Genomic DNA, 17,478 nt, shown 5'->3' on the forward strand with positions numbered 1-17,478 from the left:
CTGAATTTTGAATTGTTTTTAGGATATTAGAAGTTTTATTTGAGATATTTGCAAAACATGGGCTTCCATACTCAATTTTACTGTGAACTAGAGATTTATACAAGTGAAGTAGGAGTTTGCGAGATGGATTACACTTTGTGTTTTTGATTATTTTCAACAGATTTAGGCGTTTCATGAGATCTGATTTTACTTTTAGGAAATGAGGAGTCCAATTTAGTTTTCTATCAAAAGTTAAGCCAAGAAATTTAGTAGTGGTTTTGAATTCTGAAGAGTGTCCTTTGAAGTTGAGAATGAGATCTGGAGGAATCTTATTTTTTTTGGTGATTGGTGAAAAGTATACAGTGGGTTTTTGACTCAGAGAAAGTTAGACCATTAGAATCTGCCAGGATTCAATTTTTTCAGGGTTTCTCGGATTACTTGAAGAGCTAGTTGAATATTATTTGAGCGAAAGGAAATGTTGATATCATCAGCAAAGATTCTCAGAGAAATGGGTCTAGAAACAACATTGGAAATGTCATCAATCAAAAGTATAAATAAGGCTATGCTAAGAACTGAACCTTGGGGGACTCCATTTTCAATTTCAAAAAATTTTGAGTATGTACTGTTAACTCTCACTCTAAAAGTACTGTTTGTTAAGAAATTCTGAATAGAGTAGGCTAAATGTCCTCTAATTCCAATGGAATGTAATTTTTGGAGAATTTTATAACGCCAGGCTTTATCAAATGCCTTTTCAAGATCAAAAAAGACTGAAAGAACACTTTCTTTATTCTGGAAGGCTGAACTAATTTCTTTTTGGAGACTAAAGAGGTGGTCTAGGGTAGATCTTTTCTTTCTGAAACCACTCTGATAAATACTAAGAGAGTTTGAGGAATCAATATACCAATTAAGACGTTTAATAACCATTTTTTCAAGCATTTTGCAAGGGACTGAAGTTAAGGAGATGGGGCGATAACTAGATGCCAGATTTAGGTTTTTATCAGGTTTTAATATTGGAATGATAGTTGCAGTTTTCCACAATTTTGGGAAGGAATCAGAAGTCCAAATTTTGTTGTATAACTGAGTAAATCTTCTTTTCCAGTGTCTGAAAGGTACTTTAACATGTGAGGGTGAATTTCATCAGATCCAGGGGATGAATCGTTAATGTTGTAGTTTAGACTTTGATTTAGCTCTTCAAGAGAGAAAAGAGAGTTGTATGGTTCTAGATTTTCAGATGAAATGTCTAATGGGGTGGATTCTATTTGTGTTTTTAGTGTTTGGAAAGCAGAGCTATAAGAGACAGTTGCAGAAGCTTTTGCAAAGGATCTAGCTAAGGTGTTTGCAATGTCATCTATTGAGTTTATTTCAGTGTTGCCATCTACTAAGTAGGATATTTCAGTAGGTATATAACTTCCTTTAAGGATTTGAACTTTTTTCTACATCTCTTTTGTAGTCGTGCTTTGGGTGATGCTCAACATGAAATTATTCCAACTTTCTCTTTGTTTGGATAAGTTTATTTGGCGAGCAATAGCTCTTTTTTTCTTAAAATCAATGAGGTTGTCAAGAGTGCGATTTTTTTGGTACTTTTTTAATGATCTTTTTCTATCTTGGATTGCAGTTTTTAGTTCATGACACCACCATGGGACAGATTTTTTGGGAACTTAAAAAATAAATAAAAAATAGGGAATTATTTTCTCACCAGAGATCACCACTTTGGGTGTTGGGAAGGGGGAGGGGGAATCCCAACTTGGAAAATAAGGGCCACCCTAATCTCTATGTTGCGATACTCGAATATCATTCTGGAATCTCGTATACTTACGAATAACTTTGATTATCATATCGGAATCGTAGATTTTAAAATCCCATATTAATGGCAGTACTTCGTCTAAGATTTGCTGTTTGTCTAATCGGTCCAGCACTTTCTCGATGCAGTTTAAAATATTTCCAAGTACTCGGACATCGTTGCTGTTACAATCGTACACGTTTTTCATCTTTGGTAAAACCATCCGTCTGATGGCTGCTTCTTCGAGATGATTCGATACGTTTGTAACTGCGGTTAAAGCTGCGCTCTACGCGATCGAAACAGAAAACAGATGATCAAGTTATTGATAAGCCATTTTTGAATTTTTTCGACCCTTTTCTCATACCTCGGCAAACATTGCCGGTAATAATTCATAAAGCATACTCGAAACGTTTTGTTTACACACTATACATATACCTATTAGGACACCTTAATATCACTGACATTGCGACGACGTCAACGACGTACGCCGACGCGAACCTCGATACCTTTACTATACGAGTATACGTAGCTAGAGGTACTCGTTTTCGGCGGATTCCAACATCTCCCATTCCCATCGCATCGTTAGAAACGCTTAATGATTAATCGACTCGTGTCGAAAATAAAAATTAGCGAATCGCATGCTCGTCTTGTGTTCAAAATCGCGTGCCTAATCGCTCGCCATTACTTGGCTGCTCAACGCATTAAAAAAAATTACCCTCACGTAGCTCGATTCTTCTTCTTTCTCTTCTTCTGCCTTTTTTTTTCGCCGAAAAGCTCGAATAATTTATTACGTCACTTGTTGCTGCGTTGCCGTACGCTCCTCCTCCCTCTCTCTCACGTCTCACGTCGACCTTTTCGCGTGCCTTTTCTCTTCTCGTTGTACGTATACCGTACTATACTTTGGCCATACCATAAATTCAATATCGACTCGCGATAACTTAATAACCTCCGACGACCATAAAAACAAGGTATCGATGCGACGGAGACGTCGGTACCGAACGACCAACGCTTTTCTAAACCTCGAACAATGACACTTGGGTGTTTGTGTTTTTTTTTTCTTTTTAGTTTCTTGTTGTTGTATGTTTAGTTTTGCTGGTTGTTTTTTTTTGTCGATTCAACCGTCCAGACGGGTTGACTTGAAGATTAGGTAGAGTTTTGGTATGACAAAGTTGGGTAATCGAGTGACTGAAACGTTGGATAAATCACTAAACTTTAGCGAAGAATTAGTCTAAAGAGTGGGTTGGATATCCAGACATACATTTCAGCTCTCATCATTGTAAGAAAGAAGGCTTTAACGGATTGGTGGAAGGCATAATACTGATATCTCGTGAAAAAATCCAATAACACAACGCCGGAATACGTGGTTCATATCGATAAAATACTCGTATGTCGAATAAGTTGCCTACTCGGTTTACCGTAAATATGCAGAACAGGTGTTAATAGAATTGCATAACTTGTTTGCCGTAAATACGACTTCGTAATCTGAACGTATTGGGATGAAAGTTTGGAGTTTTGACCACACCTCTCCCCCTGCCAAATGAAGAAAAAGAATGGAAAATAATGGCGTTAGAAAATACGGAGTTCAGAAAATCGATAACTGAAAATAAAAAATGAAAAGCCGAAAAAAAACAAAAAAGAAAAACATTGTAAAACAAGAATTAGAAAAAATCGAAAACAGAAAACGTAAAAAACTAAATCAGAAAAAACAGAAAAAAAAACGTTGAAAGAAAAATAAAACAAAAAAAGAGAACAAAAACTAACGCCATATTAAAAACAAAAAAAAAAGTTGGAATTTTTTTCAATAAAATAACCATCAAAACTAAAATTGAACACAAATTGAAATAAAGAACTTGAAAATTGAAACTGAAACTGAAAAATTAGGTTGTTCAACCCGAAAAAAACAAACAAAACGTAAAGAAATTATAATAATGGCGTTAGAAATGAAATTTTGGAAAAATACATAAGTATCATCATCACATTAAAAAAAAAAACGAGAAAAAAACGAAAATTTAGAAAAATTAAAATTAAAAACAACAATGAACACAAAATTTAAAAGAAAATGAAAACAAAAATTGAAATCAGAGAATCTAAAAAACAGAATTGTAGAATCCGAAAAAACGAAAGGAAAAATAATAACGTCGAGGAAATTTTTTTTAGGTAAATTGAAATAGAAAATAACGTTCAACGCAAAACTGAAAAATAAAATCGAAAAATAAAAATGAAAACGACAACAAAATCTGAAAACCGGAAAAACTAAGGATAAAAACAAATCAAATAACTAAATGACGTTAGAAGCGAAATTTTAGAAAAATAATCAAAATTATCGTTAATTTTTTTTTTAAAAATTTAAAACAGAAACTGAAAAATATTATGATGAAATCGGAAAAAAACGAGAACAGATGACAAATATTCCAAAAAATATGTTGAAATTTACAAACAATAAAAATCAAAAATAACGTTTGCTCAAAATTTAAAGAAAGAAAAAACAAAACAAAACCGAAACGTGGAAAGTGAAAAAACTGAGATCACCGAAGGAAATGAACATTGAAAAACGAATTTTAGAAAATAGAAAATTAAAAATAATATCGAACATGAAATAATTGAATATGAAAAAAAGTGAAAAACAACAATTAAAAATAGAAATCAAAAAATACTTTTTTGAAACTGGAAAAGATCAAAAAGAGATTAAACTCACGTTGAAATTCAAGTTGTAAAACAATAAAAAATCAAAAATAACGTTTAAGCACGACAAAATAGAATGACAACGAAGAATCAATATCACGTTAAAACGCTTTGAAAAAAATGAAACAAAAAAAAGAAGTTGCAAATAAAAACTTTACAAAAATAAAATTTTGAAATATTGGTCAACCAAACTTGAGAAAACAAACAACAAACGAATACCGCAAAAAACCTGAAAATTGAAACAAAGATTGAAAACTAAGAACCCTAAAGCGAAAACCAAAAATTACACATCAAAAACACAGAAAGAAGAAAATAACGCAAAATGCCATTAAAACGAAATTTCAGGAAAATAAAATTTCAAAATACTTATTAACGTTAAACAATGACACTTGGAAAAAAATGAAAACATGAAAAGAAATCCGAAAAACTTGAAAATTAGATTTAAAAAATCCAAAAGTTAAGAGCAAATACAGAAAATAAAAAAAAACAAGAAAAAGGGAAATTAAAAAACTATAAGAAAAGACACTCTCGAGTAGAATGTAAAATAGGTGAAATGCCCTTGACTTGGGTACCTTAAAAAAAAAATCGTAGACCCGAAATCCCCCCCCCCACCGACCTCCTTACCCAAAATGACGAAAAAAGTTTTTTTTTGGAAAAAAATCATGTCTACTTCTCAACGAGTTTTGAACAAAAAAATTTTGAATTCACTCAAAATATTATAAAAGAGACAGGAATCCAGCCACGAGAATTTTTTCAAAATTTTTTGGTTTCCCAGGAGGGAGATATTGACAAAAGCAAATTTGAAATCGAAGCATATCTTCGAATGTGATTCAAGCTGACGAATTTTTTTTCTTCCAAAAGTAGGTACTTATTGGAATTTTTTTCAATTTTTTTTTCAGGTGGTTCATCTTCAAAAGCTCAAAAAGCACTCAAAAATGTAGATATTTTTTGTGTCATGGCATCACCAAAAAAAGTGATACCACCAGTGATGTAGTTTTGAAATTTTTGCATGTGGGCCTCTAAAAACAGTTGAAAATCAAACAACTTCTTGTAGATCTAATTTTGAGGCCAGATGCACCCTCTCCCCAATTTTGGGGTGAAAAAACATTGACAAACACGAATATGAAGTTTGATTTGCAGTTGAACCCTCCTAAGGGCCTGATTGGGGGAGGGGGTTGCCTAAAAATTGAGTTGCCCTTTTCAAGCCACGATCTTTATAGAAAGTATTGTGGAAAGCCAGTTTGAATCATTGCATATAGTATAGAAAGAGATAAGTATGTGAAAATCTATTTATAATAATGGATAAAAAAAAAGGTACAACTCTAAGTACGTATGAAACATGAACTACCTACCTGAATTTGTATAGAATTGCTTTCGAACGCTTTATACAGAACTGGTAATACTTCACGTCGAATATCGTCGCGAGGTGTTTTTTCTAATATAATATGCAAGTTTTCTAATATCGTAACTGTTGCTTGAATCGAACGATGAGCTTGAAGGAGTTTTCTGAAACGAAAGAATTACTTAATATCGGAATTACCACCTGCACCTATACCATTCACATTCTAGATACATATAGTCCATAGTGTAGGTACATTTGAAAAGAAAGAGGAAACATATTTCAGTTCTTATATAGCACTATATATAAGACACACGTCGTCGCGTTCGCGTAGATACAAGTCACGAATCATTTGTACCTTTTTCTCGGTAGATTAATTGCCAAAGTATAAAACTGAGTAGAGAGAGAACCGCCCCCTTCGAAGTGAAAGCGAAACAGAGAAATCACGTCCAACTCACTCGGTTTTGCTGGCAGAATAGCTATAGCGAAGATAGAAGAAAACGAAAGAGGTGGCGGTGAAGACGGTGCGGCGAAGGAATTAGACAGAGGATACTAAGAGCGAGATAAAACTGATGTAATCGTTGTAAAAATCCATTTTCCGCTTTAGCGAGTTTTTCTTCTTTGAGCACTACCTAGTATTGCGAGAGAGTGAAAAAATTCTTCAACAGCTGACGTTCCTTTCGTTGCCACTGCCGCGTCCTACCGTAAGACATCTTTTACTTGTAGCACGAAACCAACCTACGTTATTCGTTCATCCGCGATTTCGATGCTGGGACTACGAAGAGAAAAAAACCAAAGTATTTTCTTCTCATTTCGTCCTTTTTTGGTTTACGCTATGTACGAATGTTGAATCTACACTGTGGAAGTATATGAGTAGGTACCTAATACCTATATACAGATACACGTCTGCAAGTGAGATACGAATTTTTAGTGTACACAGTGTACCCCTTTTTAACCCCCCCTCCCGAATACATAGTCAATCGTCGTGGTACACACACACAAGGCATAAAAGCGACACGAAATGTACTTTTCCACAAATGATTCCATCAAAGTTTGAAAATGTTCTTTCAAAGACATAAATTACGCTCGCCTAGCCTAGTGTAAAAGTCAGCGGCAATTTTACCCTTATTAATAAGTATTTACGTTGCAAAACGAACGCCAAATATGTCTTTTACGCTTCAGTTTGTTAGATTAAAAGAACTTTTTAAAGCGCCCCTCGAGCCCCGTCCGCCCCGCCACACCCCACCCCACCGAACCGACTGTGCCCTCTATCGCACAGCTCCTGTTTTCGCCTTTCGCGCGCGGCGCTATAGATGACGACGTAATTTTCTAAGCGTGTTTATTTTTGACTACGATCTGGCAGACTTTAAAGCTTAATTTAAAGCGTATTTGCGATTATTTCATTTGAACGTGACGAAAGTGGTTAATTAAAATTTTATACTCTTTGCGCGTACATTTCTGACGTATCGTACGATGTCGCTGCGTTGTAATAAGGCCTCTGAATTCTGATACATTTTACCACTCCTTTTTATCGTTTTCTTCCCGCGAACGACCTATTCGAAGAACCATTCTCGCAAATAATCCTGTTTTCGAGAAAAAACTGCCTCAGTCCCCCAAGCTATGCTAGCTGGTTTCCTCAAATGGGGACAGAGGTTGGACGAAGTGATGTGTTGAGGAGGGGAGGGGGAGGAGGAATAAGACTGAAATTTACTCAACTTTTTTCGCTCGATTTTTCTAATTTTTTACCCCAGACCCTCCTCCCCCTCCTCCCGTATTTTTCATGTTAATTAGCCAGAAGAGGTTCGAACAAATTTTGAAAGGTGGACTTGGAAACAGAAATGTCAATTAAATTTTAAATGTTCAAAAACGACAAAAAATTTGAATTTGTTATCGCAAGATTGGTATACCTACTGAAATCCAAAATCCAAAATTAGCAATTTTTTCCGTTTTTGTGTTAGCTTTTTGGTCTTTGAAAATTAAATTCAAAAATAGAACAGGATATTTTTCAATTTTGCCCGAGCGAAGCGATGGCGAAAGCTTCAGAAAATTTACCATACAATTTGGGTCATTCCATGTCAATTCGACCAAAAAAAGGCGACTTTGAAAGTCATATCTTTCGATTTCGCTCAAATTTTTTTCACAATATCTACCCACCCAGGAAGTGAGAAACCCGCAATCAGTTTGGTCCCAGCCCCCTCAGGGGTCGAGTGGGGGGCTTCCATTATTTTCACATTGTCTCGAGGTACTCAACTTCAGCAGCGCATTCCTCCAAAACTACAATATTCTCATCAAAACTGATTTCACAGTTCGAAAGGGTTTAAACTTTGAACTTTTTAAGAATTTTGAAATTTTCAAAATTTGAAAGTTGAACTTTCAAATTGAAAGTTCAAATTTCAAAATGGCGCTGTAAGTGGGGGCTACCATTTAAAATTCTGAAAAAATTTCCATAGATGTACCTTTTGATGCCTTTTTGAAATATTCAAGTTTCGAGATGGGATCTCTTGATGGAGGGGGAGCACTCCCACCCTCAATTTGGGGTAAAACTTTCGAAAAAAAATCTGAGGCATGTGATATATCGAATTGTATGTTTTCGGTAACGATGAACACGAATATGACGTTAGATATTTGATTGGACCCCATCCACGGCCCCCAGTAACTCACCAAATGGGTTAAAAGCTCAAAATAGGGGTTTTTTCGTGCAACACATCAAATAGTATGTTTTTGGTGACGCTGAACACGAATATGACGTCAGATTTTTGGTTGGACCTCATCTACAGCCTCCAACAAATTTTTTGCACTTTTACCAATTGGGGGAGGTTCTGGGAGCCATGGGTGAGGTCAATTTGAAAAACTACTGCTATATTCGTGTTCAGCGATGTCGAAAACATTCTATTTCATGTGTCACACGATTGAAACCATTTTTTTTTAGGTTACCCTCATTGGGGAGGTCCTGGGGCCGTGGATGGGTGCAATCAAAAATCTGACATCATATTCGAATAATTCATTGTCACCAAAAACATACTATTTGATGTGTCACACGAAAAAAAACCTATTTTGAACTTTTACTCCATTCGGGGAGGTGCTGGGGGATGTAGATGGGGTCCAATCAAAAATCTAACGTCATATTCGTGTTCAACGTTACTAAAAACATACAATTCGATATATCACATGCCCCAGATTTTTTTTCGAAAGTTTTGCCCCAAATTGGGGTAGGGGGTGCTCCCTCTCCGTTAGGAGATTCAATCTCGAAACTTAAATATTTCAAAAAAACATCAAAAGGTACATCAATGGAAATTTTTTAGGAATTTTTAACGGTAGCTCTCACTTACAGCGCCATTTTGAAATTTGAACTTTCAATTTGAAAGTTCCACTTTCAAATTTTGAAAATTTCAAAATACTTAAAAAGTTCAAAATTCAATACCCTTTTGAACTGTGAAATAAGTTTTGATCAAATTATCATAGTTTTGGAGGAATGTGCTGCTGAAGTTGAGTACCTCGAGACAATGTGAAAATAATGGAAGCCTCCCGCACCCGCCCCCTGAAGGGGCTGGTACCAAACTAATTGCGAGTTTCTTACTTCTTGGGTGGGTAGATATTGTAAAAAAAAATATGAGCTAAATCGAAAAACATGACTCAAAAACGTTGGTAGAATTGACATGGAATGATTCATTTGTGATTTTCAATTTTGTAAGAAGTTTCAACGTCAAAATTTTGTGCTTTTTGGTATTTCTAGCTTGCCCCCAATTTTTTCGAGGTTCGACTAAAAATTTTGCTAAAATGACTGTACTAAAAATGGGAATAAATGACCGAGCAAAGCAAATGAAGAGTGATATTCCAAAACTCGCTTTGTCCATTTTCACAACTTTTCAGGAGAGAGGGAAAACAGTTTCCCTTTAAACGGGTAAATTGGCTTTTTAGGCGAGTTTAGCACTTTATTTGGGTGGATTTATGATGTAGGAGTGTAGGTATACATTTCATCCACTAAATACTGCTGAAAAAAATTTCAATAAAAATGGACAAAGCGCGTTTTGGAACATTATTTTTTTTTTAATTTTTAGTGAATTGGCTATTTAGGTGAGTTTAAAACCTCATTTTGGTAAGTTGATGATGTAGGAATGTGAGTTAATACTTCATCTACCAGGTACCACTGAAAACCCAACTTTGATAAAAATGGTCAAAGCGAGTTTTGGAATATCACTCTTCAAATGTAAAAGCTTTTGAAAATCAATAATTTTTCAAAAATGAAAAATTATTTTTGATACAAGGAGTCAATGCTTTAACCGTCCAACTTTGGTCAGAGATTGGAGAGACTTTTTTTTGTTGAAAATTTCAACTAAAATAATTCTATTTTCAGTGTGGGAAGTCAACTTTTCTACTCTCCAACTTCGGTCGGTGAATTCAATAAAAAGGAAAATGACCTGGCCCTAGCAAAGGGAGGGGGAAAATTTTTGAAAAATTATAAATATTTGTACTTAATTCAAGAAGCAAAAATCCATAGTTTTTGGCAATTCTTCGTTTTTCCCTGCTTACACGATTTCTTCCCAACTTTCTCAAATTTCTCAACTTTTTCCAAATCACTCAATTTTCTCCAAAAATTCTCAACTTTTCACTTAAATTTTTGTCGGGAGGGGGGGGGGTGAGAAACCTTTACTCCCGTTCGGAACGTCTCCGTGATAATTTTGGTACACTGCTTGATCCTGTTTTCGAGTTTCGGTATCGCTTTTGAGCTTAGATGACGTTTTGTTCCGCCAGAAATGACGAATTAGTGGAAGAAAAAGCTTTAAAACTAGTGTAAACCTACCTATGTTACGATGAAAGGACACCTCGGACCAGAACTAAAATGCAAATCCATTATAACTGCAAGACGCGTTTTAATAAGGGGCTTATATATGTACTAAAGGAAAGCATCACGAAACCGCCTGCTGCTCAAACAGAACACACTCATACTTACTTCGAACACAAAGTTTACGTCGTCGACCGCGACTGCAAAGTAAAAATAAATGATTTCTTGAAAAAATATTATTCCGAATGACGTCATCTGATGTTTTCATTCGAATTCGTTTGAAAGTTTTTTATTCGAAGAATTTATCTTCTTTCACTCGGTTTTACAGTACTTACGTACGAGGAAAAGAAAAGATTTTTGCCATTTTTTGCAGTACCTAGTCTATTCATTCGTAACTCTCGTTGATATGATATTAGGTATGGAAGTCTCCTTATGAAAATCTCATTCGGATACTTCGTTTTGACGTATGTTGCATTTGTATTTAGGTAGGTACTTACTACTTAGACGTTGTATAAGGTACGTCTACGTATACCTTTAAGGTAAATAACATTTTAATGTCTCTCACGTATTCAAATCTTACTACTCGTACGTACATTTCATCACGACGACATTTTCCACGCATAGATTTCCGATTTGAAATAAGACTTATATTACTACGTTATTTCAGCATAGTGCCCTCCCTTCGTGACAGCTCATGCACGAGTCATTATGGAACCAAAACAGGATACCTAACTTCACGTAAAAGTACCCAACTTGCTATATTTCTCAGGAATATATATTTTTGTTTTACGGTGCAAGCCGAGAGTGAAATTTGTTTGAAAAATTGGTTCAAAAAACGAAAAAAAGGTCAATTTTTGTATAGGTAGGTACTTTTATTTCAAATTTTCATTCGCAAGGGAGGGCACCTTAGCCACCTTACTGCCAAGTTAATCTGACTCTGCATCTTGAAATAATTACTCGCGATAGGTCTATCTATCTACATTGCTGATAGCACGATTCCTCTTTCTTTTTTCTCATTTCGCAGTCCAGATAAATAAGAATTTCATCTCGATGGAATGCGGTGTAGTAAGGTATATTGCAGTACATGCACATACAAGGTCCCATGAGGAAATTTCTAATGCGTTTTTAATGCACTCTCAATCTTATTATCGATCGTATTCTCTTTCCAAGTTGGTATAGGTATCGGCCTCATCGTCCTGTACCATATACATACGTAGGTACATACAAGAAAAGAAAAAAGTATTATTCTCGCTCGACACATTTTTCAAACTTTTCAAACGTTCGAATCGAAGAATGAACGATTTTTCTTCTTCGGAAAAGTCTTGACCTCGATGCCGATGGCGATAGCGTGCAAACCGCATTAACTTTCTTACTTTGTGTCCCCCTTATCAGCTCAACGGATCGTCCTTTTGAATCGTATTTTATTGGTTCGGTTTTGTTGTTCGACAAATCGAACACGAACAGTGTTCAGCATCACTGTTTTCTTATTTGTACTACATCAGAATTTATTGGGTCATACGAATGTACATAATTATAGTAATTTTGACCAAAGTTCCTTATTATTATTCTTAAAAACAATTTCAATGATTTTTTTCGCACACTTTTTTTTCCAACGTGGCAAACAAAAGTTATCGCGGTAAAATTTTCAAAATGCTACTTCATTCCTGGTAACCTTTCTTAAAGAGAATAATTTGCAAATTTTCCAGAATTATTTTGATTCGTAAGAAACCTTCGAAGATGCAGAATAGGTAGGTACTAATTTTTTTCACGAATTTTCACACTTGAAAAACTCAATTTGGTGTTGAGGAAAAATTTTACCACCAAAAATTGATTTCTCGATTTAAAAAAAAAAAATCAATTATCAATAATAATCGATCGTTCAAACTCCAAAAAGTGATTAATTTTTTGATTTTCCATTACTAGGTACCTACTACCTACTTACAAGATCGATAATGTTTTTAATGAAAAGTCAAAAAAATGGGCTTATTGTTCAGAAATCGATCGACCATGCTATCAAAAATCTATCACTCTAACTTCAAAAATCGATTCATATTTGCTTTCCGACCTCACATGATCGATCATTTTCGAAATGTAAAATGAATTTTAGCCTCAAACGATCAGAAATCGATCAATCATTATAAATCAATGCATCAAACTCCAAAAATTGAATTCAATTTTCGATCTCATACTCGTATGACCGATCATGTTCGAATTGAAGATATCCATTTCAGCCTCAAAATCAAAAATAAACTTCTCGATCAGAAATCAATCGATTATCAAGAATCGATGGACCAGACCCTTAAAATTCGATTCAAATTCGATTTTGGATCTCTTATGATCGATCGTATTCTTAGGAATAAAATCAATAATTGGTTTTATCAATCATGTTTCGAGGTGGTAAAATCAATTTTAGTCTCAAAAATAGACATCTCAATCCGAATATTTTTTAAAAAAAATCGAAATTCGATCAATTTTCGATTTTTTATCTCATATGGCCGATCATGTTCGAAATTACGAAATCCATTTCAGCCTCAAAATCAAAGATAACTTCTCGATCAGAAAACAATCATTTATTAATAATCGATCACTCAACCCCTTAAAATTCGATTCTAATTCAATTTTTGATCTCTAATAATCGATCGTATTTTTCAGAAAAAAAAATCAATTTTAGTCTGAAAAATAGACGCCTCGATTGGAAATTGATTTGTTATTTAGAAATCAAATTCGATTCATTTTCGTTTTTCGATCTCATACGATCGATCATGCTAGAAATAAAAAATCGAACCAATTTTGGCCTTAAGCAATCTGGAATCGATCAATGTTCGAAAATCGATTAATCTAACTCCTCAAATCGATTCACATTCGATTTTTTGATCTCATATGACCGATCATGAAAAATAAATTTCACCCTGAAAATTCGACTTCTCGATTAGAAATCGATCAATTGTCAAAAATCGATTACTTGAATCCAAAAAAAACAGAATCGATCAATTTTCAAAAATCGATAGATCGAACTCCAAAAATCGATTCATATTTCATTTTTAAATCTTATAAATTATGATCAATTATGTTTACAATGAAAAATCAATTTCACCCTGAAAATACGACTTCTCGATTAGAAATCGATCAATTGTAAAAAATCGATTACTCGAATCCAAAAAAATCGATTTATTTCAGATTTTTAACCCGATATGATCGATCATGCTGGAAATGAAAAATGGAATCAATTTTCAATTTTAACGTTAAGCAATCAGAATTGATCAATTTTCAAAAATCGATAAATCAAACTTCAAAAATCGATAAATTAAACTTCAAAAATCGATAAATTAAACTTAGAAATCGATAAATCAAATTTCAAAAATCGATAGATCGAATTTAAAAAATCGATAGATCGAATTTAAAAAATCGATAGATCGAATTTAAAAAATCGATAGATCGAATTTAAAAAATCGATAAATCGAATTTCAAAAATCGATAAATCGAATTTCAAAAATCGATTTATATTTCATTTTTTGATTCATACGATCGATCATGTTTACAATGAAAACTTGATTTTATAGCTTTAAAAAATATACCTCGATTAGAAATAAATCAATTATTAGATAAAAATCAATTGATCAAACTCTAAGACTCGATTCATTTTTTTTTTCAAACTTTTGATTTTAATCATAAGACACGACTGTTTGATCTTCACGTTATCATTTTTGTTCGGAACTAACTGTGCAAAATTACGCGTTCATTTAAAATACTTATTTTTGATTCTTAGATTTTTCAATCATCAAAAAATATCTGTTTTTTGTTAGTTCGTTTTGTTTTCCAGTTTAGTCGATGAAATTCGGTCTGGCAATGTGAGTTTGATTAATATTTTTCAGTTCAAGAAATTCGTCAACTTCCGAAGAGACTGCTTCAGATTCAGAGGTTCATTTCAAATAATATCTCAACTCCAAAAAGAAATGTTACTATCTTCTTATTTTTCTATGTTCTTTATTACACACCGAGTTACTGAAGGAGTTTGGGAGGATTATAGAAACATAGAAAGGAAAGTAGTTAGGTACTCTCGTATAATTACAACAATCGTTGCAAATGGGTCAGGAATTCGTTCATTTTTCACGCTTTCGACTTTTTAAACAACCTGACTGATCCATTCACTTCAATTGCTGCCATGACAGCTGTGTTCGGAAAAAAACCGCGCTACGATGCCATTTAAGACATACCCTGTCAACTTAAAATTATGTCATATTAATCCTTTGTAATCCACGTTACGACTACGCGAGACGTGTGGCGTTTCCTTCTTCTTCCTTTTTTTTTCATTCGGAAAACTTTCACGACAACTAGGTAAGTTGCGACGACGACGACGGTCACATGCAGGATTTCGGCGGAAATATTTACAGCTATATGAGTTTATACTCACCTAAACTCTGGTAATATGATTTTTTCGTATTCTTCAAGCGTACTTTCTTCGATTAAATACATGACTGGTTGCAAAGCTGACGCCAGCGATTCGGGGGTTTGCATTTCAGTTTGCAAAAACGGCCAAACTCGTTGGTACCAAATTTTCTGCAAAAAGAAAAAAAATGCTATGTTGGTACTGCGAAACTTTTTCAACATGGTTGCTGCGTCGTTGAGTAGGTACTCTATCGGAGCGTAAAAAAAAAGAAGAAAAACCCCTTTCTTTTTCTTCATTTCTCTTAATTTTATTCCCTTTCGCAGTCGTTAAATTCGACGAATAGGTATTTGAGAAAATAAGCGAGAACGACGGCGATATTGTCGTATCGTAAAAACACACTTTTGTGCCAGTATAATATCGGATTTACTCGATTAAATCGACACTTGTTCGTTTATAAAAAGCTGATACCTACACGAACGCGAAAAAGTTGCAGAATTTTTTTTCTCTCTCTCTCTCTTCGCCGATGTAATAAAACACTAATCTCGCCATTTGAAAAATCTCATTCAACAGTTTTTCTTGCTTCTTTTTCATCTAATAAACTTTTCAATCTAACTGACTTAATCCCATACCTAGCCAACTTCTCGTATATTTTTTCCTCTTCGCGTTTCCAAAATATTCTCGTGTAACGAAGATGAGAGCAAAAAATACCTACACCATACCCTTCTACTATTTGCCTTTTTGTAACGTCGACGCGTATTAAACGGTGTTAATTACGCGAACGCTATATTCTTATTTACGTACAAAGTGTGAAATGAGGGTAGGAATGCCCCTTTCCCAATTAACTCGCCATTACCACCTACAGTATTATTTTATATTGATCTCGATTATATATTCATTAGTCTTATAAAGCGAACCATCCGGCCATGGACATCACAGCATATCGTTAATTGATACCTACTCGCGTTATACAAAATCTACGTGTATTTCGCAGCATGCCGAGTAGGTACACTTTTTACTCCTTTTTCTCTCCAAGTTCTCATCCCTTTTGATCCTTTTCCTTTCCCTCGATGTTTCGTATATAATCGCGCATTATCTACGGCCAACTTTGCTCGAAAATAATCGCGTAAATTCATTATATTATCACGTGTATAAACTTACTCGTGGCAGATACGGTAACGCTTCTTTTAACGTGCTGCGGTAAAATTGTGATTTTGATACAGGATCCTTCAAGTTGATAACGTCCAAATTTTGTAAAGTTTCTACGTATCTATCACTGTAATCAGATTAATTTATTAGTTCTTTCCAGCGTGCGGTAATTAGTTATGTAGGTGTGGAGTGGCGTTTAATTGCATCGTATCACGATCAAAGATTTATGCCAGGCTTATGGTTGTATTACGTAGTATCTACGCGCGGTAATCTCGAGTAAAATTTTAATTTTTTGTCGGAGTTTTAAAATTTTTCTAGGGTAGATGAAATTGAATTTTGGGATTAGAATTTTTCGATTAGACCTATTTTGGTTTCAAAATGAATAAAATTCAAATTCTCAAAAAAGAACACGCAGCTACAGGGTGTCTCGCAGAAAGAGCTAAGTGACATGAAGTGAAACATTTAGGTTGAATTTCTTAATTTCATTAAAATTTGAGGATTCATTGTTGGGCTTATGGAGTTTGTAAATTAACACCTTTGAAAACTCAACAAACCTTAGGTACATGAAATAAGTTTTTCAATTTTTTTTGAAATATTGGGTCTAATTGTAGGGCAGGAGGAACTTGTAGCATAAAAAAAATAAGTTGGAATTTTAAATCAAGGGCATCGAAAACATGACGAACAATGTGCCAGATAATTTTTTTAGTTTTGTCTTTTTTTTCTTAAATTTGGCTAAAACCAAAGAGAAGATGGAAAAAGTACAGGAAACTTCACTTTATTTGAATTTTAACGTTTTGACGTTATTAATTAGTGGATTTTGGTTTATTTTCATCAGAAAAACACTGTTAAATACTTTTGAGACCCCCTCGTCCCCCTCCACTAGCTCAAAATGAAAAAAAAAACTCAAAAAATATTCATGGTCTAACATTCTAATCCTTGGATTTTGTCAATTTTCATCAGGAAACAGTTTAATATTTCTGACTCACTCATCATCCAGTCACTAAATTGACGAAAAAAGGGAACCTGAGCCCTTTAAAATTTCGGGAATTCTTTTATTCGGGGGACCCGCACAAGGATCAATCGCACTCCCTGCCGATCCTCCGGGACAACTTTTTTCTTAAAGGGGGAGTCCTAAGGAACATTTCTAGTCCTTGTCCTAAAAAAAAACATGGCCTTACTCACAAAATGGCGGCCATTTTGATTGACAGATCATCCAAAATCGCAGATTTTGCGTTTCAACTTTCAACATAGGACTTGCACAATTCATCATCTCACAAAATTTCAAGAGCTAAAGTGCCTTTTTCGATTTTTGGTGAATTTTCAAAAATCAAATTTTGGCCAAAAATGTTGAAAAAAAAAACAAAATTTTACCAAATTGATCT

General features: G+C 34.3%; 1 protein-coding gene and 1 long non-coding RNA gene across 7 annotated transcripts in view; one reads left to right on the top strand and one right to left on the bottom strand.

Moving 5' to 3' along the window:
• LOC135840889 (uncharacterized) overlaps window positions 1–17,478 on the top strand; it is a 402,381-nt gene that overhangs the window by 24,069 nt on the left and 360,834 nt on the right. The gene's annotated exons all lie outside the window — the stretch shown is intronic.
• Window positions 1–17,478, bottom strand: part of bma (SCY1-like protein bma) — a 390,878-nt gene that overhangs the window by 20,123 nt on the left and 353,277 nt on the right. For all 6 annotated transcript variants that reach the window (XM_065357627.1, XM_065357630.1, XM_065357629.1 and 3 more), the window contains exons 9-12: window positions 16,109–16,223; window positions 14,975–15,120; window positions 5,794–5,947; window positions 1,796–2,045 (exon numbers count right to left, since the gene is read on the bottom strand). In XM_065357627.1, coding sequence (XP_065213699.1) covers window positions 1,796–2,045; window positions 5,794–5,947; window positions 14,975–15,120; window positions 16,109–16,223 — 665 coding nt within the window. The remainder of the gene's footprint in view (window positions 1–1,795; window positions 2,046–5,793; window positions 5,948–14,974; window positions 15,121–16,108; window positions 16,224–17,478) is intronic.

Source organism: Planococcus citri, chromosome 3 (genome assembly GCF_950023065.1).
Source record: "Planococcus citri chromosome 3, ihPlaCitr1.1, whole genome shotgun sequence".
Classification (NCBI taxonomy): domain Eukaryota; kingdom Metazoa; phylum Arthropoda; class Insecta; order Hemiptera; family Pseudococcidae; genus Planococcus; species Planococcus citri.